The 26,484-nt window shown below is 39.0% G+C and overlaps 1 protein-coding gene across 2 annotated transcripts; it reads right to left on the bottom strand.

Moving 5' to 3' along the window:
- Positions 1 to 169: 169 nt before the first annotated feature.
- Lipm (lipase family member M) lies at positions 170 to 25,568 on the bottom strand. 2 transcript variants are annotated; one of them, XM_047554077.1, is made up of 9 exons: positions 25,250 to 25,568; positions 20,045 to 20,162; positions 17,794 to 17,992; positions 16,885 to 16,994; positions 13,427 to 13,563; positions 13,139 to 13,285; positions 11,867 to 11,938; positions 10,915 to 10,986; positions 170 to 1,625 (listed from the first exon to the last, which is right to left on the bottom strand). In XM_047554077.1, exons 1-9 carry the CDS (start codon positions 25,394 to 25,396, stop codon positions 1,356 to 1,358), a joined length of 1,272 nt encoding a protein of 423 aa, XP_047410033.1. In that variant the 5' UTR covers positions 25,397 to 25,568; the 3' UTR covers positions 170 to 1,355. The 2 variants fall into 2 exon arrangements, with proteins under 2 accessions (XP_047410033.1, XP_047410034.1); XM_047554078.1 differs by lacking the exon at positions 25,250 to 25,568 and adding an exon at positions 24,280 to 24,390.
- Positions 25,569 to 26,484: the final 916 nt, after the last annotated feature.

Genomic DNA, 26,484 nt, shown 5'->3' on the forward strand with positions numbered 1-26,484 from the left:
AGACAGAGTAGAAATAAATACACTTTTAAAGTATGTTTGAATTTTGAGAATCGAGACTGATTTAGGCATAGCTGTAGACTTGGACCAAACCATACTATATTTGGTAACAAGTATAGTCTAAGAATGAAAGATTTATTATCCTTGAACAGAACAAAGGTATAATAAAAAGTCAAATCCAAAAATATTTATTGAACTATGTACAAGCCCTGAGGGAAGTAATAGTGTAGACACAGATTCTGAAGAATTTAAGTGTGTTTACATAAAATATTCAAGATCCATTAGCATTGAACTGAGCTACCAGGTGACTTTGGAGACCAAAAAAAAAAAAAATTTGAATTTCACACAGTAGTACACTTTAAACAACATGCCTTCAACACACGCCAGTGTACTTCCAACAGTATACTATTGATGTACACAGTATATCTTTGATAGGTTTCAAAGGAGATTTTGCAAAATAGCACTTTTTGAAACTGTGTGAAAATTGAACAATTTTCTAAACAAACTACTCTACATTGGAATGAGTTGGGGAGACTGACAGTGACTTTGTCTTGATCAAATGATAAGATGCATAACAATTTATTTCATTATGCTTGTGACATTAAAAGATTTTCTTACTCTTTTAATTGCTGGAGGTAGAAGAATGGACCAGCAGGTCTCCTAGCAACAGACTATAAACTCTCAAATAGGCATAGACTAGAATCAAGGGGCTGATAAACACATATGTGCTATATGTGAGCATTACATTTACTGGAAAACTCATTAAATATCCTACGGAATTATCTTCTTTGAGATACAACTATAAAGCTTGGCCCTATTCTGAGGATGTTTAACATGTTTTATTCACACTATAACTTGAGGTTTTGTACTTGTTAAAGCAGCCTGACTTTCTTAGGTAGTATCCTGTTTATAGTAACAAAATGCAAATGTCATCTTATTTTTCAAAGTTAACAACAATCCAGAGATTTGTGACCTCGATGTCTGTCCAGATTTGTCATTTTACTTTACTACTTCAAAAATATGACTTACAGAAAAAATAAATATTGTAAGGAGCTTTCCCTGAATGATGTAGGGAATATAGAGATACTTTCAGGTTGTCAGGGAGAACCTACTCTTCAAGATGGTAGAAAATATAATAGCACAGAAACCTGAATTTACCAAGTTAGTTTAGTTTAGTTGGAAAAAATTAAGTATCAGTTTTAGTGCCAAATGCAAAAATATGAAGGAATGTACAATGTATCTCTGCCCTCCCTTCTATTATATAGTAAGTTACTTTTTCTAGGAATTCCCCTTAAAGTCCTCTACTCTTGGTCCTAACCCCAAGAGATTGTCCCCAAGACTTGTGAGCATCAGAAGCTTTACAATGTGGCCCTGCAGGTTCCCTGGGAAAGGTTGGTCTCCTCCTGCTTCATCAGGTGTATGATCTCATTGTACATGCGATGAGGAGCATCCAACCCCCAGATGAAATCCACATGAGCCCATTCAGGAATATTCTTATGGTAGATGAGGTTGGTCACTTCAGAGAGCAGTGTCTTCACGTCTTCTGGATTTGAAAGCCAGTCCTGACCTCCCGTCCACATGGCTGTCGGGACTGTCATATCTCGAACCTTGTATCTCATAGGTGTTGGCTAGAGAGGAAGAATAGTTTTAACTTGAAATAATATTTGAACTTCCAAACTCATAATTTTTATTTCAAATAAACACAATAAATATAGCATGTGTTGTGGTGAAAGGTACATGGGCTTTAGAGCCATGGGGAATTCCAGTAAGCATTCCTGGCTAGGGCTGTAGTTCAGTGGTAGAGCACTTGCCTAGCAGGCACAAGGGCCTGGGGTTCACTCCCCAGTACAAAAAAAAAAATTCCGTTCTAGCTTCTTACTTTAAGGTGAAATTACCTAACACATTGAACCTGTTTCTTCATCTGTGAAATGGGGATAATATCTGTAATAACTTACAAGATCAAGTGAGAGAATATTACCCTCTGTTTGTGTGTGTGTGTGGTGCTGAGAATGGAACCCAGGACCTGATGCATGCCAAGCACACACTCATTCTATCACTGAGCTACATCACCAGCCCCTATACCTTATACTTTAGACATTGAATAATGTTTATTGTTTTTTCCTAGTAAATATATTGCAAGTAAATTACCTTTAAAAATCATGTCCCTGGTAGTGTTTAAAGATAATTTTACAGATATTTAACAGGCAAGAATTAGGAATATTCTACATAGAAAGGCAAGAAATCCTAGTGGGAAGACCTCTGGATCCTCCCAGACACTAAATGATTACAGGCAGCCCTTGGCACAGAACCAGCTTGACTGCACCTCCAAACAATTGGGGAAATCACAGAATTGGCCTCTGGAACTCAGGTAATTTGATAAGGTAATGTTAAATGCTTGCTCGAACCCCCATTCCCTGATTCCGCTCAAATCATCTAAAGAAGGGTTGTAGTCTTCCTAATTCCTGGGAATTTCCCTTATTTGACCAGACTAGTAGATTTGCTTGGCAGTCTGGGTCCTTGACATTAATTGGCACCCAAAACTGAGGGAAGCCACCCATGGCCTATAAGCAAACCAAGCTTGCTTGAGCTATTAGGAAAATCTGTTCTCGGGGAACTCACAATTACGAAAAATTGTCCGAGATTACCTGAGTCACATGGTTTTTCTGCAAAGCCCTGGATGTGGGAATGACTCACTAGTGCCAAATGACTTGCTTAAGTCCACCCCCATTCTGTTTTTCACAGAAGAAGCTCGTACCAGTCCCCTTTTGATCTGTACCACTATAAATAGAGCAAGCACGGGCTCCTCCCTTGGTTAGAGCCAGGCACTTATGGATGACTCAATCAGTCATGTCTCTGCTTCTGAGATAATTCTATCTTCTATTGTTAATCCTGATAAATAAAGTTCATAGCCTTTTATTTCTCAGCCAGCCCATCCCTCCCATAGGAACCCTTTCCCTCACCCATTCAGGACATGCGGCAAGACAGAACTTTCCATAGAATTGGCTCATTTCTTTTCACAAAATTCACCATGGTATCCCAGTTCCAAACTTAGACACTCTTCTTTGTCTTTGTGGTTTCTTAAGAATTTGGAGTCATAGACTAATTTAAATATAAAATGTTGGAATATTCTATGGAGTCAGGAATGTTTTTCTCATCATGTATGTGAAAACATGGAACTGAATGTCCTGTCTAGGTCCATGTTGCCATGATTCTGACTCCGTTCTATATGGTGTATTTTCCCTTACCTTCTATTACCATTTTCTGGTGTCTACTCTGCATGAATCACTTTCTCTACAACTCAGTCCACTAAATGTTACTTAAAACTATCTCAAAACAGTAACTCTCTAAAGACGTATTTTAGGTAACAAGTGAAGAAGGATCTAAAAAGAAGTAGTTGATAGTTGTGATTGAGAGTTTGCTATCCAGGGATAACTCCATAGGATGTCCAGTTTCCTAGCATTTTATGTTTAGATGGATGTACAGCATGGATGTTAAGAATGATGTGAGCTTCTCAGAGGAAGATGAAGCTGCATCCACTCTCCTTCCTTGTTTTCTTTGTATGATCACTATTTATTTACATTCACATCTGCACTAACCAATAATCCTCAGTGAAAGTTTTATAATCAAAAGAGTCTACTTAAACAATTCTGATCCTCTGCACTCCTGTTTTTTATTTTATTCCATAACACTGGCTACATATTTGCAAGGTTAATAATATTTTTTTCATATTTTTAACTTGCAAGTCACAAATTCATTACAAATGTAATCAGAAATAATTCTTAAGGATTACTTAATCCAATAATTTTTAAAAAAATTTTTGTGGAGCCTCTGGGATCAGGGCAGGGCAGCCAGAGACCTCTTCAGGCGGCTCTGCCCACTCCAGCCGCAGGCTCTTTTCACGGGGCGATCCAAGATAGCGGCCTAGAGGGTGACTGCACCCCCAGTCGCTCCAGAACCCAGGAGTTAAGAAGGGGAGGCATTGAGAGACTCGGACTGAAATAGAGCCACAGGTGAGTCTGCCCACTGGGTAAAGCTCAGCCCAGTTGGCAGGCCCAGATAGAGGTGGCTTATCGGAGCCGGGCAGGGCAGCTAGAGTCTTCCACAGGCAGCCCTGCGCACTCCGGCGGTGGACCCCGCCCACACAGCCAGCTTCTCCAGGTTCTCGGAGCAGGCCCCCTAGTGAGAGCCTTTCTGACCAGAACAAGCTCCAAGTCCCGGAGCCAGCACAGCGCAACATACTCCGGCACGCAAGCAGCTTCAGGGACCAGGAGAGGGCAACCAGAGACTTCCCCAAGTAGCCTGGACCCCTGCGGTGGGAGGTGCCTTTCAAGGCTAGCTTCTCGGAACAGACCGCCCAGTGAGAGGCTTTCTACATAGAACCAGCCACAAGTCCCCGAACCAACGGAGAGCTTTGATCCCCAAGCAGCCTCTGGGATCAGGGCAGGGCAGCCAGAGACCACTTCAGGCGGCTCTGCCCACTCCGGCCACAGGCTCTTTTCACGGGGTGATCCAAGATGGCGGCCTAGAGGGTGACTGCACCCCCAGTTGCTCCAGAACCCAGACGTTAAGAAGGGGAGGCATTGAGAGACGCAGACTGAAATAGAGCCACAGGTGAGTCCATCCAATGGGTAAAGCTCGGCCCAGGTGGCAGGCACAGATAGGGGTGGCTTAACAGAGCAGGGCAGGGCAGCCAGAGTCTTCCCCAGGTAGCCTTCCACACTCCGGCAGTGGGCTCCTCCCACACGGCCAGCTGCACGGTGCAGGCCCCCAGTGAGAGCATTTCCGCACAGAGCCAGCTCCAAACCCTGGAACCAGTAGGGGGCTAGGGGCAGCTTTCTTTGGATGCACTGCATTATCAAATTCCTCCAAGACATCAGGTTACTGAAGGCTGGGAGGTGATACACTGGAAATCTACCGGGACACTATAAGCCAATAGCAGAAATCTGCAATATCTCAGGGTCCCACTGACAGTTGACCAATATGAGAAAACAAGGGAAGAAAATGTCCCAAACAAACCTAGATACTACATCAATAAAACCCAATGACAGCACAGCAGAAGAAATGTCAGAAAGGGAGTTCAGAATGTATGTAATTAAAACGATCAGGGAAGCTAATGAGGACATGAAAGAGCAAATGCAGGCATTGAAGGAGGAGATGAAAGAGCAAATGCAGGCATTAAATGATCGCACCAATCAACAGTTAAAAGACCAAATACGGGAAGCAAGAGATCATTTCAATAAAGAGTTAGAGATACTGAAAAAAAAAAGCAAACTGAAATACTTGAAATGAAGGAAACAATAAACCAAGTTAAAAACTCCATAGAAAGCATAACCAATAGGATAGAACACCTGGAAGACAGAACCTCAGACATTGAAGACAAATTATTTAATCTTGAAAACAAAGTTGGCAAAACAGAGAAGATGGTAAGAAATCATGAACAAAATCTACAAGAATTATGGGATATCATGAAAAGGTCAAATTTGAGAATTATTGGGATTGAGGAAGGCTTAGAGAAACAAACCAAAGGAATAAACAATCTATTCAATGAAATAATAACAGAAAATTTCCCAAATCTGAAGAATGAAATGGAAAACCAAGTACAAGAGGCTTATAGAACACCAAACATACAAAATTACAACAGACCCACACCAAGGCACATTATTATGAAAATACCTAACATATAACATAAAGACAGAATTTTAAAGGCCGCAAGAGAAAAGAATCAAATTACATTCAGAGGGAAACCAATAAGAATATCAGCAGATTTTTCAATCCAGACTATAAAAGCTAGAAGGGCCTGGAACAACATATACCAAGCCCTGAAAGAAAACGGATGCCAACCAAGAATCTTATACCCAGCAAAACTTACCTTCAAATTTGACGATGAAATAAGATCCTTCCATGATAAACAAAAGCTAAAGGAATTTACAAAAAGAAAGCCAGCATTACAGAACATTTTCAGCAAAATATTCCATGAGGAAGAGATGAAAAACAACGATGCAAATCAGCAACAGGAGGCGCTAGCCTAAAGGAATAGCCAAATAAAGGAGAAACCAAATCATGTCAAAAACAAATATGAGTCAATTGACTGGGAATACAAATCATATCACAATAATAACCCTGAATGTTAATGGCCTGAACTCATCAATCAAAAGACATAGACTGGCAGATTGGATTAAAAAGAAAAACCCAACAATATGCTGCCTGCAAGACACTCATCGCATAGAAAGAGACACCCATAGACTAAAGGTGAAAGGATGGGGAAAAACATACCATGCACATGGACACAGCAAAAAAGCTGGAGTATCCATCCTCATTTCAGATAATGTGGACTTCAAACCAAAACTAGTCAGAAGGAATAAAGAAGGACATTACATGCTGCTTAAGGGAAGCATAAATCAGCAAGACATAACAATCATAAATATCTATGCCCCAAACATTGGCTCATCCACGTATGTCAAACAAGTCCTTCTCAATTCCAGAAATCAAATAGATCACAACACAATAATACTAGGCGATTTTAACACACCTCTCTCACCACTGGATAGATCGTCCAAACAAAAATTGAATAAAGAAACTACAGATCTCAACAACACAATCAACAACTTAGACTTAACGGACATATATAGAATATACCATCCAACAAAGAATGAATATACTTTCTTCTCAGCAGCACATGGATCCTTCTCTAAAATAGACCATATTTTATGCCACAAAGCTACTGTTAGCAAATACAAGAATATAGAGATACTACCTTGTACTCTATCAGATCATAATGGATTGAAATTAGAAATAAATGACAGAATAAAAAAACAGAAACTTCTCCAATACCTGGAGATTAAATAATACACTATTATATGATGAATGGATAACAGAAGACATCAGGAGGGAAATAAAAAAATTCTTAGAAGTAAACGAGAGCAAAGATACATCATATCAAAATCTCTGGGACACTATGAAAGCAGTACTTAGAGGAAGATTTATTTCATGGGGTGCATTCAAAAAAAGAAGTAGAAATCAACAAATAAACGACTTAACACTACAGCTCAAAGCGCTAGAAAAAGAAGAGCAGACCAATACCAAAAGTAGTAGAAGACAGGAAATAGTTAAAATCTGAGCTGAAATCAATGAAATTGAAACAAAAGAAACAATCGGAAAAATTAACAAAATAAATAGTTGGTTCTTTGAAAAAATAAATAAAATTGATAAACCGGTAGCCACACTAACAAAGAGAAAGAGGGAGAAAACTCAAATTACTAAAATTCGGAATGAACAAGGAAACATCACAACAGACATGAGTGAAATACAAAACATAATTAGAAGCTATTTCGAAAATCTATACTCCAACAAAACAGAAAACCTCGAAGACTTCAACAAATTTCTAGAGACATATGAATTACCTAAACTGAACGAGGAGGACATACACAACTTAAATAAACCAATTTCAAGCAATGAAATAGAAGAGGTCATCAAAAGCCTACCAACAAAGAAAAGTCCAGGACCAGATGGGTTCTCAGCCGAGTTCTACAAAACCTTTAAAGAAGAGCTCATTCCAATGCTCCTCAAACTATTCCATGAAATAGAAGAGGAGGGAACCCTACCAAACTCGTTCTATGAAGCCAATATCACCCTGATACCTAAACCAGACAGAGACACATCAAGGAAAGAAAATTTCAGACCAATATCCTTAATGAACATCGATGCAAAAATTCTCAACAAAATTTTAGCAAATCGCATACAAATATATATTAAAAAGATAGTGCACCACGATCAAGTGGGTTTTATCCCAGGGATGCAAGGTTGGTTCAACATTCGGAAATCAATAAATGTCATTCACCATATCAACAGACTTAAAGTTAAGAATCACATGATTATCTCAATAGATGCAGAAAAAGCATTTGATAAAATACAGCATCCCTTCATGCTCAAAACACTAGAAAAAATTGGGGTAGTGGGAATATTCCTTAACATTATAAAGGCCATCTATGCTAAGCCCATGGCTAATATCATTCTAAATCGTGAAAAACTGAAAGTGTTCCCCCTAAAAACTGGAACAAGGCAGGGATGCCCTCTTTCACCACTTCTATTCAACATCATCCTTGAGACTCTAGCCAGAGCAATTAGACAAACCAAAGAAATTAAAGGAATACGAATAGGAAAGAAGAACTCAAACTATCCCTGTTCACTGACGACATGATTATATACTTAGAGGAACCAGGAAATTCCACCAGAAAACTTTTAGAACTCATAAGTTAATTCAGTAAAGTAGCAGGTTACAAGATCAATGCTCATAAATCCAATGCATTTTTATACATAAGTGATGAATCTTCAGAAAGAGAAATTAGGAAAACTACCCCATTCACAATAGCATCGAAAAAAATAAAATACTTGGGACTCAATCTCACAAAAGAGGTGAAAGACCTCTACAATGAGAACTACAGAACACTAAAGAAAGAAATTAAAGAAAACCTTAGAAGATGGAAAGATCTCCCATGTTCCTGGATAGGCAGAATTAATATTGTCAAAATGGCTATACTACCTAAAGTGCTATACAGATTCAATGCAATTCCAATTAAAATCCCAATGATGTACCTTGCAGAAATAGAGCAAGCAATTATGAAATTCATCTGGAAGAATAAAAAACCTAGAATAGCTAAAGCAATCCTCAGTAGCAAGAGCGAAGCAGGGGGTATTGCAGTACCAGATCTTCAACTCTACTACAAAGCAATAGTAACAAAAACGGCATGGTATTGGTACCAAAATAGACAGGTAGATCAATGGTACAGAATAGAGGACATGGACACAAACCCAAATAAATACAATTTTCTCATACTAGACAAAGGTTCCAAAAATATGCAATGGAGAAAAGATAGCCTCTTCAACAAATGGTGCTGGGAAAACTGGAAAACCATATGCAATAGAATGAAATTAAACCCCTATCTCTCACCCTACACAAAACTCAACTCAAAATGGATCAAGGACCTCGGAATCAGACCAGAGACCCTGCATCTTATAGAAGAAAAAGTAGGTACAAATCTTCAACTTGTTGGCTTAGGAGCAGACTTCCTTAACAGGACTTCCATAGCACAAGAAATAAAAGCAAGAATCAACAACTGGGATAGATTCAATCTAAAAAGCTTTCTCTCAGCAAAGGAAACTATCAGAAATGTGAAGAGAGAGCCTACAGAGTGGGAGAATATCTTTGCCAACCATACCTCAGATAGAGCGCTAATTTCCAGAACCTATAAAGAACTCAGAAAACTCTACACGAAGAATACAAATAATCCAATCAACAAATGGGCTAAGGAAATGAACAGACACTTCACAGAAGAAGATGTACAAGCAATCAACAGATATATGAAAAAATGTTCAACATCCCTAGTAATAAGGGAAATGCAAATCAAAACTACCCTAAGATTTCATCTCACCCCAATTAGAATGGCGATTATCAAGAATACAAGCAACAATAGGTGTTGGCGAGGATGTGGTGAAAAAGGGAACACTCATACATTGCTGGTGGGGTTGCAAATTAGTGCAGCCACTCTGGAAAGCAGTGTGGAGATTCCTCAGAAAGCTTGGAATGGAAACACCATTTGACCCAGCTATCCCACTCCTTGGCCTATACCCAAAGGACTTAAAATCAGCATACTACAGTGATACAGCCTCATCAATGTTCATTGCTGCTGAATTCACCATAGCCAGATTGTGGAACCAACCTAGATGCCCTTCAGTTGATGAATGGATAAAGAAACTGTGGTATATATATACAATGGAATATTACTCCACAATTAAGAATGATAAAATTATGGCATTTACAGGCAAATGGATGAAATTGGAGAATATCATGCTAAGTGAGATAAGCCAATCTCAAAAAACTAAAGGACGAATGATCTCGCTGATAAGCGGATGAGGACATATAATGGGGGGTGGGAGGGGTTAGCATTAGGTATAGGGTTAGGTTTAGGGTTTGGGATAAGGAGAGCGGTAAGAATGAAGGAAAGAAGGACTGTATAGAGGGGAAAGAGGGGTGGGAGGGGTGGGGGGGAAGGAAAAAAAAATAAACATCATTGCCCTATGTAAACGTATGATTACACAAATGGTATGCCTTGACTCTATGTACAAATAGAGAAACAACATGTATTCCATTTGTATACAATAATAAAAAAATAAATAAATAAAAAAAAACTAGCCATGATTTAAAAAATAAAAAAAAAAAAATTTTATGCCAGGGATTGAACCCAGGGGAATTTAACCACTGAGCTACATCCCAGCTCTTTTTATATTTTATTTAAAGACAGGGTCTTGCTAAGTTGCTTCGAGCCTCACTAAGTTGCTGAGATTGGCTTTGAACTTGTGATCCCTGTGTCAGCTTCCTGAGCCACTGGGATTACAGGTGTGTACCACCACACTCAGTTTAGGGCTTACTTTTTTTTATTTTAAAGATAAGTGAGTCCTAATGAATCAAAGCAGCTTACCCACTATCACACAAGTTTATGGAGCAGAGACAAGACTGATGCAGGAATCCTCACTTGCCATACACTGCATCATACAACAACTTCACAGCCACCATACCCATTTGTCTGCTTGTTTTGAAGAAAAGGATCCCTCTACTCTCCCTCCTAGACAATACTCATCCCTAGACTATCCTCATCCTCTTCTTGCTCCTGAGAAGGCCTGTGTCTTGCTCACAAGGCATCCTTAGAAGAAACTCTTCCTATTTCATTCTAGACTCATCAGAGAGATCTCTTGGCTAAGCTGTGAACTTTGCCATTTTCAAATGGAGTCAAATGTAAATTATCATTTTCTGCTTGAACTGTTGTATTTTATTCCCATCCCTGGACTTGCCTATCATTGTAATTTCTCTCTCATGCATTTCCAAAGGATATGTGTTCAGCAGATGCTATTTGTCTTTCTTACCTGATTGCCTTTCTCCAGATTTTTGGTCTCACTACCCCAGTCAAATGCCCGGAGTTCGCCAGAACTCACTGCCTAGAACGAGAGAAAAATTTACAAGATATGGTGGGAGAGTACAGGGAGACTTTTCCGATCAAAACAAGCAGGCAAATGGTGGTGGGGTGGTGGAAATGTGCTACCACATCGGAGATCGTGAGGGAGAGAACAAGACTCTCTGATCTGTTCTTCTTTTCTGGGATAATCTTTAGGAAAGTGCAAGGGCAAGAACCAGGCTCTCTCTGGGACAGAGAGGGACTGCAGAAACACCAGACCACCACATTAGCAACTCCAGGAAGTGCACCCCCACTGTAATCAATGTGGGTAGGTATTTGGCACAATACCAGAGTCTACAATGGGAAATTGCTACCCTGGAATTGTGTACTGTGGTAATTCTGGGAGATGATGACCAAAACCTAATTCAAGTTAGAATTTTTCTTTGATTTTGATCATACAATCTTTCTCTACACACACACACACACACCCCACATACATACAAAGAGTTTTCTCTTCTAAGATTGCAGGTGAAGTCTGCAATGCAGTGAACTCCTGTGAAAATCTCTCTAGGCCCCTAGGCCCACCTGAGTATTTTTGTTCCTACTTGACTTTGCTGCTGAAGAAGCCACAGGGAATGGGGAAACATAATTTCTTCCAGGCATGTCTTTGAAATGGCTAGAGACAAAGAAGGTTCTCACTTAGGCCATCTTACTTTTAAAAATCCTCTAGATGTCCTTAAACCACTCCTGTCTATTCCTCCCATCTCCTGATCTATATATCAAGTCCACAGTTGAAACATCAGTGACCAGAATATATCATCTTGGAATAAACACAAACCCCAGCACTGTCAAAAGGCATCCTTGGACATTCCAGACAAAATGTGCAAGGACCCTTAGAAAGACTACAAATTCAACATTCTCACCTGGCTCCAGTGTAAAATATTTTGCACCGATGTCCCAGCAGGAGTGTGGGCAACATACACATTTGCTCGACTCTGTAACAAAGTGTGTGAGATGATGTGTGAGACATGGTAAAACTGGTAAGAAATCAAGACCAAACATCCAGATTAGAAACACCATCAAATTATTATTGATTACCTATGAAACAGTAATGTACACGTGCACATAAATCAAATATCACTAAATGTATTCCCAGGCACCTACATTTTCTTCACTTGAGAATAGCTCCTCATTAGAGCTGACTTATTCATTAAAAAAAAAAATACTAGAAATTTGTAGAACAAGGACTCTGAAATTGGGTCTAATTCTGTTGCCTAATTTTTTTAGGTGAATTTGGGCAAGTAATTTAACTCACTAAATCTCAGTATACTAATCTGTAAAGTGGGGATATTGATAATATTTATTGCATAGGCTTGTTATAGGGAATAACAGCTGACACATAATGAATGTCTATCAATTGATAGCTATAAGTCAAATTATTGATTGAAAAAAATAAACTTCAGGAATTAAAGACCTGTCCTCCAGCTGCAGCAGTGCTGCTGGCTGGCAGTCTTCCACTGACAGCACTCATTGGAGTCAGCCTGGCTTCAGAGATATGCCTGTTCAATGTCTCCCTCGTTACTAGTGTGGTCTACATTAAATGAGAAATGGAGTATAAAGACCCAGTCCTTTCCTCCCAACTTGAGACAGGGCTGAAAGGTCACCTCATAATCACTAATCCCTGTAGAATCCACTGAGGCTTGTGCTGAGACTGCATCAATGTTTCACATTTTCACCCACCAAATTGTGTGTCCTTTCTTCTCTAGGTGTTATTTCAAGAGCAGATCTCAAAATCGTTCTGTACAATAATCTCCATCTCAAAGTATTTGTCCTGGGGAACCCACCCTGTGACACTCACCAATGGGTAGCTATGTCTGAGCCAAGTTGAAACTCCCAGACTTCTCATCAAAGAACTTAAACCAAAAGGACCCAACTGGAGAGAAGAGGTGGATGATGCATGGTGGTTCTCTCTGTTGACTTCCAGGTTCTATTCTTCCATCTGTAATCTAAGGTTAACCTTGCTTCAGCCCCTGCTGAAGCTTTCTAACATTTCCTAATAATTTGAAAACTGAAAATAACTGGGTGTAATCTTTTCTCTTCATTGTCTTCACTGGCAGTAGTTCACATTTCAGGAGTGAGACTAATAACTCCCAGTTTTGCTGAGGAGTCTGGGATTCTACAAGACTCCTACTTACCATGTTCATATTGTTCGTATTAAATCCTCCCAGAAGTAGTATGATATTGCTACAAATTTGGTCAAGAATCATCTGGCCACAAAGATAAATAACAAACTGTCTGAAAAATCTGGTCTGGTACAGAAATTCTTTTTTGCCAAACAATCCCTGTGAAAATATGAAGTAAAATAGGAATCATTAAACTATGGACAAGAAAAAAATTGACTATAATTTATAAGTTTATATTTTAGAAAACTAGGCTGAAAGACTCTCCTCTATACACAAGGCATTATCTGAGGTGTCACATACCCTGATCATCATATCTGGCAGCAACAAAAATTTGGTCCCAGGACTCTTTGCATATTTAACAGTGGCTATGGGTGCTAAAGCAAAATACATTTTGATTTTCTGAGCCAGCTCTGGCATCGTGGAAAATGCAATAAAGCCTGTAAGAGAGAAATATATGCCATCATGGATACAGAATATCCTAGAACCCTTAAAAAGTGTATTTTATCAAAATATTTTAGTGATTTTATGTGACTGTGTCTTAACTCTCCTTCTATAAAATTATAAGCTCCTGGTAGGGGCAACAGCAAAAGACTCATCTGTGTTCCCTATGATACCTACTATATTTGCTTTCAAGCAGTAAGTTCTCCATTAAATTGTGGAATACACAAAAATTTTGACTTTGAGAAAAAAAAATAAAATGAGAGGTAATTAAATGCTGGACACTTCACCAGGAACTTTTATGGTTTTTATTTAATTCCTAGAATTGAGTTTTATTTTTTAAAATATTTTTAGTTGTGGGTGGACACAATATCTTTATTAATTTATTTATCTTTTATATGGTGCTGAGGATCGAACCCAGTGCCTCACACATGCGAGGCAAGTGCTCTACCACTGAGCCCCAGCCTCAGCCCCTGAGTCTTATTTTTTCAAAAAGTAAAAATCCATTTTATAGTGAAAGAAACTGATAATTAGAGAAATTGCCTTGCTCTTTTATAGAGCTGTAACGATGTTCGATAACGACGAACACAGGGGTTGCAGGGTTTGGTTGGTTTTCCTTGATCCCTAACTTTCCTGGAACACAAACTGTAACATGGTCTGGTAGGCAGTTCATTGTCTAATGAACTGGATTCCAGTTCTTATTCATGCCATGAGATCTTGGTTAAACCAGTTTGTGACTCAGTTTCCATATCTGTAGAATAGAGACAAATTCCTCAAAATGCCACTGTTCAGGGAAGATCTCTACAGCGTCTAGGGGAAAAAGGAAAATCATATAAAGCCAGGACATGGTCATTATATTTGAAATATCATATATCTATTTTTAAAAAGCCTGCATATGCTCTGCCTAGGGTGGTATTTGCAGTTTGATGGATCAGGGAAGAAGGCTGGGCAGAGAATAACTAGAATCACATGACTTCAGACTAGTTTCTGGAAAGTGGGTGAGCATGAGGAAGACTGACTCTTTCTTTAATTTCCCTCCATCTGATCAAGTTTGGCAGCCACATGCAAGGAAAGGTAGGTACAGAAGTGTTGTGTTATAACCTTCTCTTCTCCCAGTCACACCATCAGCAGAAATGGGTTGAAATACACTAATTATGCCCTGGCTTAATCCTGACCAGGTTAGAAGTCCCCTCAATGACAACATCTGAGAACACTAGATAACCTCTCCTAGCAATACCCACTCTGTATGCAAAGCAAGTTCAAGTTCTCCATATTAACATCTCCATGGTTTACCACTTGAAAAACCTTATGCTTTCTTAACCCTTCTTTCCTCTCAAAATAGCAACTAGCCTCATCATCAATACCTTGTCTTCATATGAAACTGAATCCTGGTAGTGTAAAGCCTGGGTGAATTATATCATCCTCAATAGACACTGACAGCAGCATTATGATTTACACAAATAAGAGAGAATCAAATAAACGTAGTAAATTATTCTGCTATGCTTACCCTACTTTGGAATCAGATTAATCCTGTGTGCTAAACTACATGTGCTCTCTGCTTAATAAAAGTGACCAGAGGCTCTGGACATATGATTTTTAGTCTTTGCCAACCAGTTTTGCCATGAGTCTCAGCCTCCTTCCTTAGGATGTATTTGCTAGGGCAGAGCAACTTGCAAAAAAGATCCAAATAATTTGATACAGAACAGACTTTCTTAGAAAATGTTTGACTTACATGTATGTTGGATTTCCCCTTTAAATTGTGGTTCCTTTTCCCTTGAAATTTCTCAAAGCAAGTACATTAAGTCCTTTATTTTCCTTTCCTTTCCTTTCCCAAACCTGAGCAATTTCAGGGAGAGGTAAAAGGGTCACTATTGCTCAGAGACAAAGAGCCAACAGTGAACTCATGGCTTGATGATAATGCTTAATGATCATTGTGAAAGTCTGCAGAAACAAATTACCTGGCAAGTCAGCATCCACAGACAAAGTGACTGGAGAAGTCTCAGAAACATGGCTTAGGACTAATGGCATGGTATATTGTCACATCTAGGGAACAAGAAGCAGCCTTTGAGTTAACTAAAGGCTGGCTGAAATATCCTGATATTGGTTTGCATTCACAAAGCTTTCAGTATCATAATGATTTTAGAGGTCATCTATTTCTGGTTGTGGAAGAATTTGATGTAAGAATCCCCAATATCTCTGGAGGTGGCAGTAAAACTCTTACAGGAGTTAGTAATGTGTATATAATGCCCACTCAACTTATGAACCTCACTGTAAAGTGGTTATTTAGCATGAGTTTTGAGTACATGGGTATAGACCCTGACTTAGAGCTAACTGTGTAAGTACCTGTTCAAACTCTTTCAGTAAGCCATAAATTATTCATCTGTAAAATAGGGATACAAATCTTCCACATATTCTTGTGCAAGGATGTCCCAAAATGATGCATATATAATGGGTGGTAGTTAGTAAGTGCTCATAAAAGGCAATTATTATTATTATGAAGGCTGGCATGATATAAAGATGATATTAAACTACAGTAATCAAAGGGAGGCAAAAAGTTAAATTGTTTACAAAACTATATATTTTCATAATAATGAGTAAAAACCCTGTTCTGGTGACTAGACACAGTTGTCCTGGTTGAAGAATAAATATTACTTGCAGCAAGTAACTTCTCACTTTTCTCTTTAGGAATCTGTACGTTGGTCTCTATCTCAGGGTTTGGCCTCAGGAGAAAGGTAAAGAGATCGCTCTCCATGAAAGTCTTTTCCTCATGACACATGCTGTGCCTCTCAAAATCTTTCTGCCTCCTAATCTAAACCAAGCACATTTTTCCTATTGACTTTGGTCTGATATGGAGCTAAGATGACCACAATCTCCATGTCCCAAGGTAAGTGTTCTGTGGCTTTGGGTCACTTGTTAAGTCTCTCACAAATTCATCCAAAGCAAAATGATACCAGTCATAGACTCTATATACATCATCTCTTTGAGTAGTCCAACAGTTCTAACACCACTAAGAGGGAGTTATTATCCTCATTTTGTAGATAAGAAAACTGGGGCCAGAGGGGTTAGAGAATCTGCTGAAGGATACTTAGGTATAGGTTGGCAAAGACAATATTTGAATCACATCTCTGATTTCAGAGTCCTTGCTCCTCTTTTTACCATACTGAATCCCTACCTTAATTCAGTTTCTGTTTCTCTCAGTTCAGTTTTGAAAAAGAAAACATCCATTTGGGGAGAAGTATAAGGGACTGATTCCAGGCACAGCTTGTGCCAAAGGCTCATGTCTCTTCTGAGCATACAAACCTGATTGACTTTGAACCTACCCATGGTGGTGCCCTGTGAATAGCCGACATAATAGATCTTTTTCTGGCCCGTTTTCTGCAAAATAAAGTTTATCACTGCAGGAAGGTCAAACCTAGCCATCTCATCATAACTATAAGGGGAAAAGACAAAGTTATATGAAAAATTATGATCACATACAGACAGAATCACTCCCCGCTCCCAGAGTTTACAAACAAGCTCTTGACTCATCAGCCCTGATAGCTCATCACTATGCCCATCCCATGACTTGCTTCGAACTTGCCATGCTTGGGTGTCACTGGGATCACAGGCTGTCAGTGAACCTCTGCTTTTTCCAGATGTTATCATAGAACAATCATCATCAGTGAATATTTATTTGAGCACACAATCCACCTCCTAGTGGAGGGGTCCTCTTACACAGTTAGCAGAACAGCAGGAGGTCATACAGATTCCTTTTTAGGAAACATATTAAAGACATGGCAGGAACTCTTTGATGAAATGTATAAAGAGAAGGTTGAATATCAATACATAATTTAAGTATAAGCCTTTTGTTAGGCCACGAGAGATGTTAGTCAAATTGATGACCCCCAAGGTATAACGGTCTCCCCACTCCTTTAAATGCTGCCTGGTCTCATCTCCTTCTGGGGGCAGTAGCCTTTGTTATCATTCATGGAAGCGTCAGTCTCAGGATAGCCACCTACAAGAAAATGAATCTACACTTCTCTCATTCCAACCTTAATCATCTGACACCATTTTCACTCCATTAGCCAGACCCAAACTTCTCCATCTTCCCCCAAAGAACCACTTGTGAATTAAGAAAATTTGGGATTATCATGTTAGGATATTGATGGCACAACCAAAATGAAATTAGAAGCTATAATTTTTTTACTCATTTCTCCCAAAGACATCCATATCTACCTTCATCCATGTACCTGAAAGCCCAGAACTCATCTTGGTCTATGGAGAGGGTCTTGTGTTTCCGAGACCAGGTGTTTCCCCTGCTGTTCCCCATCCACACATCGAAACCAGCATCAGCCAGAATGAAGCCCAGGCTGTTGTTGGGTAGGTTGGAAATCCAGTTGCTGGCATCTCCAAGCAGGCCATGCTGCAGCAGCACCACTGGCCTAGAACCTGCAGTCAAGAGAAAATTTCAAATGTATAAAATATTCTCTGCCCTTCTTGTCATTCCCTAATGTGCAAGGACTTTTGGGTCAGACAAACCAGAAAATTGTGAAAGATTTTGATCAGATACAGACAGAATCCTGATTCAGCTGCTTGCTAGCTTGATTATCTCAGCCAATTACTTAATACTTTTGTGTCCTCATCACCAGTAAGATGTTTCTTTTCAAGATTAAATATGATAAAGCAAAAGTACAAGGAACAGATGCTATGATGCCTGGCTACACACACACACAAAAGAATCAATACAATTCAGCTTCCATTGTTGTTTTAATTTATTTACTATTACTGGAGTTGTCTATGCTCCTCGGAAAGTATTGGAAGTGCCCCAGTAGAGAGTATACTATATGTATATATCGATTAAGGGTCAAAAGGACCCTCAAGTCAGCTTGAAGGAAAATTTGAGCATCAAAATAAAGTTATAGTAAGGAATGATATTCATATAATAAATGTATAGTAAATTAAGAATAGCCTGAAGAGGCAAACGGGAGCTACAGGAACAACATCAGTCACTAGGGGAGTGCTCCACTGAGCCACATCCTCAGTCCTATTTTGTATTTTATTTAGAGACAGGGTCTCACTGAGTTGTTTAGTGCTTCACTTTTGCTAAGGCTGGCTTTGAACTCCCGATCCTCCTGTCTCAGCCTCCAGAGCCACTGGGATCACAGGTATGCAACACTGCGACCAGCTGAAGATGAATTTTTTAAAAGTCAATATTGGTTGAAAATCTCACAAATTAAAAAAAATGAAATGATACAAACTATACAGATGTATCAAAAATTAAAAATGTACACATAGAGCTTGGTTCTTAAAAAGTCCTTAGTAGAAAATGAAGCAATCAAAAAAGTAGGAATGGAACCACCATTTGACACAGATATCCCACTCCTCGTATATATCCAAAGGATTTTAAATCAGCATACTACAGTGATACAGCCACATCAGTGTTTATAGCAGCACAATTCATAATTGCTAAGCTATGGGGCCAACCTAGTTGTCCTTCAATAGATGAATGAATAAAGAAAATGTGGCAATACACACAATGGAATACTACTCAGTCATAAAGAAGTATGAAATTATGACATTTGCCAGTAATGGATGGATCTGAAGACTATCATACTAAGTGAAATAAGCCAATCCCCAAACAACAAAGGTCAAATGTTTTCTCTGATATGTAGATGCTAACTCACAATAAGTGGGGGGAAGGGAAGAACAGAAGTTCAGTGGATTAGACAAAAGAGAATGAAGGGAAGGGATGAGGGAATAGGAAAAGGAATGAATCTGACATAACTTTCCTATGTACATATATGAATACACCACAGTGAATCTCACAATTGTGTACACCCGCAAGACTGGAATCCTAATTAGAACAGGATATTCCATGCTTGTATTAAAATGGATTCTATTGCCATGTATAACTAAAAAGAACCAACAAAATTTTAAAAAGGAAGAAAAATGAGGAGACATTTTAAATATTTAAAATGCTCTTAGGATGGGGAATACAATGTATAAGTGTGTGTGGTAAGCACAGTAGTTTTTGTTCTTCACAAGCATGGGTTGGTGAGGTCTGTTCAAGGGATCATCACTGAATATTCTAGAACATTTTATATGGGAGGACTTTGGGAAATGAGCTGAGTGCGAAGAGGTCAAGAAATGAATTTTTATTGAAGGTGGGTTTTTTTTTTGGTTGGGGGGTGTTTGTTTTTTGGTGCTGGGGCATGGCCCACATATGCTAAGCACATGCTTTACCACTGAGTTAACCCCCCAACTCAGTCTAAATGTGTGTGTGTGTGTTCTTTTTAAAGCAAACACTATGTTTATTTGAAATGGATGTAGGGTCGGGTAGGGTGGTGGTGATGGAGATTCTGGGGAAACTGACACCATCTTTGACCTAACCAATGGATCCCAGTCTGCACTAAGAATCCAAACCGCTATACATTGAAATCACAAGGAAGTCGCAGCTACAAGGAAGGATGCTGTGTTGGGGTGACACTGGGCAAACTATACCTTTCTTCTTCAGTGATACTAGGCCTTGAGGAATTCTGTTAATGGAAAGGATATACCCATCTTCAGTTGCAACTTCATACTCCTCACAGGGATAGCCTTGATGATGGATGATTTCGCTCTATGGAGAAAGCATATTTTATTTCTGAATTCAGCTCTATATGGCTGAATTCTCAAGGATTCAAAAGTAAGAGTGGATTCTTGGATACTGTAAGACAAACACAAGAAAGTCCTTGCTTTTCGCTAAACATGTTACCTTAGAAAAACAACAGTCAACCCTCCCCACTCCTCTCTTTTTATGATGCTGGGGATTGACCCCAGCACCTCGCTCAAGCTAGGCAAGTGCTCTACCATGAGCTATATTTCACTTTCTTTGTTTTAAATCTGGAGCCTGAACTGAAGTGATGGTTCTCAAAGTGTGGGCCAAAAGCATCAGCATTATTTGGGTAGTTGTTAGAAATGCAGATTATCACATTTCAACCAAACATACTGAATTGGGAACTCTAAGATAAGGTCCAGCCCTATCCAGCTTATTAAGGAAGTCTAATGCACTCTAATGTTTGAGAAATACTGGATGATAACGCTGATTCCAAAACCTGAATATGCATCAGAATCATCCAGGGCATCTAAGTGTACAGACTCTTGGGTCTACTTCAAGTTAGAAAACAGGGACTTGTTCCAGGACAATGTATGAGAGTCCCTGGGCCATGCATTCTCTAAGTTTCTTTTCAGTTCTAAAACTACATATTCAAGAGCAGTGATGCTTAACATTTTTAGATTAAAGATCCTTTATGAATTTGAGGAGAACTATTAAAAAAATGGATATATACCCAGACATACAAAAACATATTTGCATATAATTTCAGGAATTTCAGATCTTTGTCGCCTATGTGTGGACCCCTGGTTAAAATTCCTACTCCATACAGTGGTTACGTGTAGCAATCTCTTTGTAAAAATAGGAGGCTGCAGAGATCCCCTAAGCATCCTCACTGTTCTTGCTCACCATCATCATGCAGAGAAGGAGGGAACTGTTTCTTAAAATGAGCAAGAGAAGAGAAAGCCAGGTGCCAAACGCCTGGTATAGAATAGAGCATGGTCATTAAAGGAAAGCCCTATGGTCCTACTGCTCGAGATTTAATCCTGACTCTAATATAAAAATAAAAATCGATGCTATGATCTTGGGAAATTTGATTAAATTGTTCTGATTTTTCATTTTATTCATCTGTTGGGTCATACTGCATAACAGTGCTATAAAAAGATAATATACATATAACACTACTTACTTGATAGTAGGTACTCAATTGATATTGGCTGCCACTGTAATTAAAACTCAAGTAACCAAGTCTTATTGAACATTGTGTGTTTGTATGTGTGTGTGTGTGTGTGTAACACCACTGCATATTTAACTTTAAAAAATTTCATCATCAGAATTACTTAGCTTATTAAATCATAAATTGCTCAAGTTCACTCTCAAAGTTTCCAATAGAGTCAGTAGTTCCAATGACATTTCTTTTTCTCTTTTTTTGGTACTGGGGATTGAACCTAGGAGCTCTTAACCACCAAGCTGCATCGCCAGCCCTTTTTATTTTTTATTGAGAGACAGGGTGTTGCTAAGTTACATAGGGTCTTGCTAAGTTGCTGAGGTTGGCTTTGAACTTTTGATCCTCCTGCTTCAGGATCTCAAGTAGCTGGTGTCCAGATGTGCACCACTGCCCCGACCACAATGACATAAGTTCCCAGGTGATGCTGATGCCGTTGGTCTGGGAATTAACATTCAAGGATCACTACTGGAGACTACTTAGGGAGATAAAATAAATATACTAAACATGAGAACAGAGGAACTCTGACAAGTGTTTATTTAGAGGTTATTTGCAATGTGTCAAATGATTGTGTTGAGAGAGGTGAGTGAAGGAGAGAGTAAAGGAATTATGAGCAGGGACAGCACCATGAGCAGGGCTAGTCTGGCAAGGTTCTGTGGAGGAAGGATTTGAGCTGGGCCTTAAGGATTGAAAAGAAGTCACCCAAGGGAAGTGAGAAGTAGGAATTGTGGGCATGGACATCAGTGAACATTGCCTACAGATGGTCAACAGAATGTTTATGCATGATAGTAGTAGAACATCCATTTGCAGACATAAAAATACAGGCCCATCATAGTCTGAAAGATAAAATATCACTTGTCAACTTACCAGTTTGCATAACCATTTTTGAGGGCAGTGCATCAATATATGTACATATTTGTAAACTCTGAATATTTAATTTTTAATTTAATTGTAAATTGACAAATTATAATTGTATTTGATAATTAACTTTGACTTCCATTGTCCATTCTTGAAAATTTAACTTAAGGAAAAAAAAATCAGAGATATGTATTAAAGCATAACTACAAGGATGTTTATGCCAGCATTATTTATGGAAATAAAAAATGATACTGGGACATTGATTAAACAAACATTGTGGTGGACTCTGAGAAGCTCTGCCCAGATCCCTCTTCATTGAAGCATTTGCCTATCTACTGTTGTCAGCAGAGAGCCTTGGCTGTCACCCCCTTGATAGATGGCCTCAACTGTAGAGAATCACTTTTTTCAAGGGCATGTCCCTTCCTGCCACATTCAAAGACTGATTTGTTTGGATATAAAGACTGGTCATCCCAGTCCAGATGCTTTTAGTTCTGGAGCTCCCCTTGGGGTTTGTTGAGGCTATTTTGAAGTCCAGATCATAATTCACACTCCCCCTTTATCCATTCCTGCTACTCCTTTCCACAGATGTTGATCCCAAGGCTGTGTGTGTGTGTGTGTGTGTGTGTATGTGTGTGTGTATGTGTATGTGTGTGTGTGTGTGTGTATGTTGGAGATAGGACAGGGTCTCTGTCTGTTTCTGAGGTTGGTTTTGAACCAGTGTACTCAAGTGATCTTCCTGCCCTAGCCTCCCCAATAGCTGGGACTATAGGTGTGCACCACTGCACACTTGTCCTCACAAAACAACTTGCACACCAATTCTACCTTACATTCTGCCTGCTCTCCAGAAAACTCGACCTGAGAAAAATACATACCATCCCCCCACAAATGGAATTTAATGTGAGAAGTTGAAATGATGTTCTTAGAAGGTTATTTAAACCCTGGGGAAATCCTCATGACATATATGAAGTAGAGAAAACGTCGGAGAACAGTACATTGCATGAAACTCTTCCTTCTTGCTTTAGAAAACAGAACAATTCATAGCTTTTGAAGAAAACAAGAGCATATATGTCAATTTTTAATGGGTAGTTCTGAGTCCAGGTTGTGTTAGTGATTATTGGTCTCCTTTGCATTTTTCGGATTTTCTATAATGAAACATGTTATTTTGTAATTACAAAAGATCTCAATGTTTACAAGCCAACTAACCAGAGCCTGCCTTCAACTCCTTGAAGATGACATGTTCCCAGATGCTCCAGCTCTCCCCTATGCTGACCTCTCTGCCACCACCCTCTCACCTAACTCCTCTTCATCCTTTAGACTTCAGGTGAGGAAAATTACTTTAGAAACTTTCCTAAGCTTCCTGATTTGTTTCTTCCTTTTATGTTCTCTTCCTTGACTTCATTACTCTCCTAATTAGTAACTGTTTGTCTTTCCTTCTGGGTTGTGAGCTCCACGAAGTCAGAGCTTTTCTTATTTTGAGCTCTCTCTGTGACCTCAGTGCATAGCACCATATCAGGGGTCCAGCAGGTGCTCAATAAACACTTGCTAAAAACATACATGTATGAAGCCAGGTATATCCTATACCAAAGTATAGGACAAACTACAATCCGTATTCATCAATATACACAGTTAAAATTAATTCAGACTCTTAACAATTTTTATTCTATTGTTGAATTCACACCAATTTATAATTACATAAATTTCCTGCTCAATTGTAGAGCCCAATTCAATAGGTTTTAGTCTTAAGAAATCCTTTCTGAAGCCCTAATAGTGTGGGTAGGGCTAGGATGATTGTCTTTGTTAGTAAAGAAATTCCCTTCACTCCCAAAGCACAGGAATTTGTACAGGACATGCTCAAGGCCAGAAAGATGACTCCCAAGGGTCTATACCAATGTACTTACTATTTAGACAAACCATCTGTCAGTTATTGGGATGGTCAGAAGGAACCTGATAGTTAGCAGATTCAGAATATTTTTATTGCCTATCAGTTTCAGAACTCACAAAAATAGACTTTTATTTAAAAAAAAAAAAAGGTCTTGAGCCTACAGAAACATGTTAAGTTACCTCTTTTTTTCTGTGAGGAATCAGATGAGCTCCTGTTGTGGACATTGTTGCAGTCATCTCACTCATCTGGAGGTGGCCTTTCCTCCTCCTCACCTGGGAGGGTTTATTGCATTGTGGTTGTAATTATAGGCTTTGTAAAGTTTAGGCTGGCCTGAATTTAAATTGTAGCTTTTCCACATGTGGGACCTTGTTTAACTTGCTTAACCTCTTTAATCTCAGTCTCTTGATTTGAAAAATGTGCATGATGGTATCTACTACATAGGGTAGTTAAGATGAAATAAATTAATATCTCTGTCACTTTTATCCCAATGTCTGCTATGGGATAAGTGTTACTTATGGTGGTCATTACTTCAAGCCAACTTGGAATTTGAAAGTAAGCTACAAAAAAAATTCTCCGGGAGGCATAGAGATGTATCATTATTCGTGCCTTTCACTCATAGGAGGCCTTCTCCAGAACTCACAGGATCCTTTTATTGTCATCAACAGAGTCAGCAGTCCAGAGCAGGGGGAAAAGCATAGATTAGAATTGTACCAGATGCTACTAGAAGTAGGTGGCCTGGTAGCAAGAAGTCAGGGCAGATACCTTACATTGTGGGAGAAAGTGGAAAAAGAATAAAAGCACAAACAAAATGGGTCAAGCAACCAAGGGTCTGAGGTTGGCTCCAAACACCTCAATTATTTATTTGCTCATAGGATGAAACTAAGAGTTAAAGGAAAAGATAAATTATATGTGAAGCCCAAAGGGATTAAGCCATTCACCCATTTACTGAATTGGTGGAGCCCCAGGTCTACTGACACCTAGTTTAGCATTCTTTCCAGCCTGATAACCTATTTTACCACTGTGCTCTTTTAGCATGAATTATCACCATATATAAATATAAAATACTCAATGCAGATATCATACAGATGAAACATTAACATATAGGTCACTCCATTTCCCCAAAATATTATGAAAAAAACCCCAACTTACAACATTCATGAATGCTTCTGGGTCCACAGCTTTAGTTGGCATATGTCCTGAATTCACATTTCTTTGGAACAAATACGCCACCAGAATCAGAAGCCACATCTCCACTCTGTGTGAAACAATCCACACTCTTGACAAGATTTCTGACATGGTCCAACATCTGCATTTATTTTGAACAACTACATCTGAAGTCACAAGAGGGATCTATAAATTCAAAAACCCTTTTATATATTTTCCAGCTGCAATTCCTTCTCCAAATGCCGAAGTGAATTAAACAACTTAGTTGACAGGAATGGACAGAGTAGGCTGGAAACAGCACCTAGGATGTCCCAATACCATCTGGCTCCTCCTGCTCCTCCCTCACACAACTTATAATCACCAATCCTTCAACTTCTAGGTGTGTAGAATTTGCTTTGATGCAAGCTGGAGTTTCATGCACATGATACAGCCCATAAAATCCCTGTTCTTCATCACTGGGTAATAAGGACTGTGAGGAGCACCTCTCCTCCCTCCTTGTTTATATTTTTCTTTGATATGTGGTAAGATCTGGAGCTTGCAGAGAGCATTGCAAGTTTCTGTAGTTACATTCTGCAGCTTCAATGATTACTGTCCTTTAGTTGAAGATCAAATGTAGTGATAATTACTTTTATTTAAAATGTCAAAAATTTCAAGGAACTTTTTAAATTTTAGTGATGAGTGAGAACATCGAGTGGAAGAAAACAAATCTATGTTTAACCCTTTCCTGTCTAGTTCAATTAAATAGATACAAAACTTTCAAATTGACTTGCAATCACTAGCTAATTGCCAAGAGATTGATACCTAGTAATTAAATCATTGGCAATAATTAAAATAGTGAGGTGCAGCCTAGTTATTTACATGAACTAAAAATCCCAGTGCAATTGACTGTGAGGCAATGTGAGCGATTCCTTGACCTATTTATTATTGAGCAGGCCAGGAAAGAAGATCTGTTTGTCAATTTAGGAAAAGAATGTGTTAGATGTTAGCAAAAAAGATTCAAGTGAAAGATTTCTCTACTTTTATATCAACTCTTCAGAACTGAACTACCAGCAGCCAGGCCAATTTGCAGACTTTGGGAATGTGGTGGGTGAAACCGAAGCTGAAACCGGAAAGATGAGTTTGTGAGAGTGTGTCTGCCCAGGTGACTCAGGCAGGACGCCCTGGGCCGGCTGGATAAGTGTGAAGATGCGAGCCTGCCATTCTTATCTGGACCCATCTGA

Source organism: Sciurus carolinensis, chromosome 5 (assembly GCF_902686445.1).
Source record: "Sciurus carolinensis chromosome 5, mSciCar1.2, whole genome shotgun sequence".
Classification (NCBI taxonomy): Eukaryota; Metazoa; Chordata; class Mammalia; order Rodentia; family Sciuridae; genus Sciurus; species Sciurus carolinensis.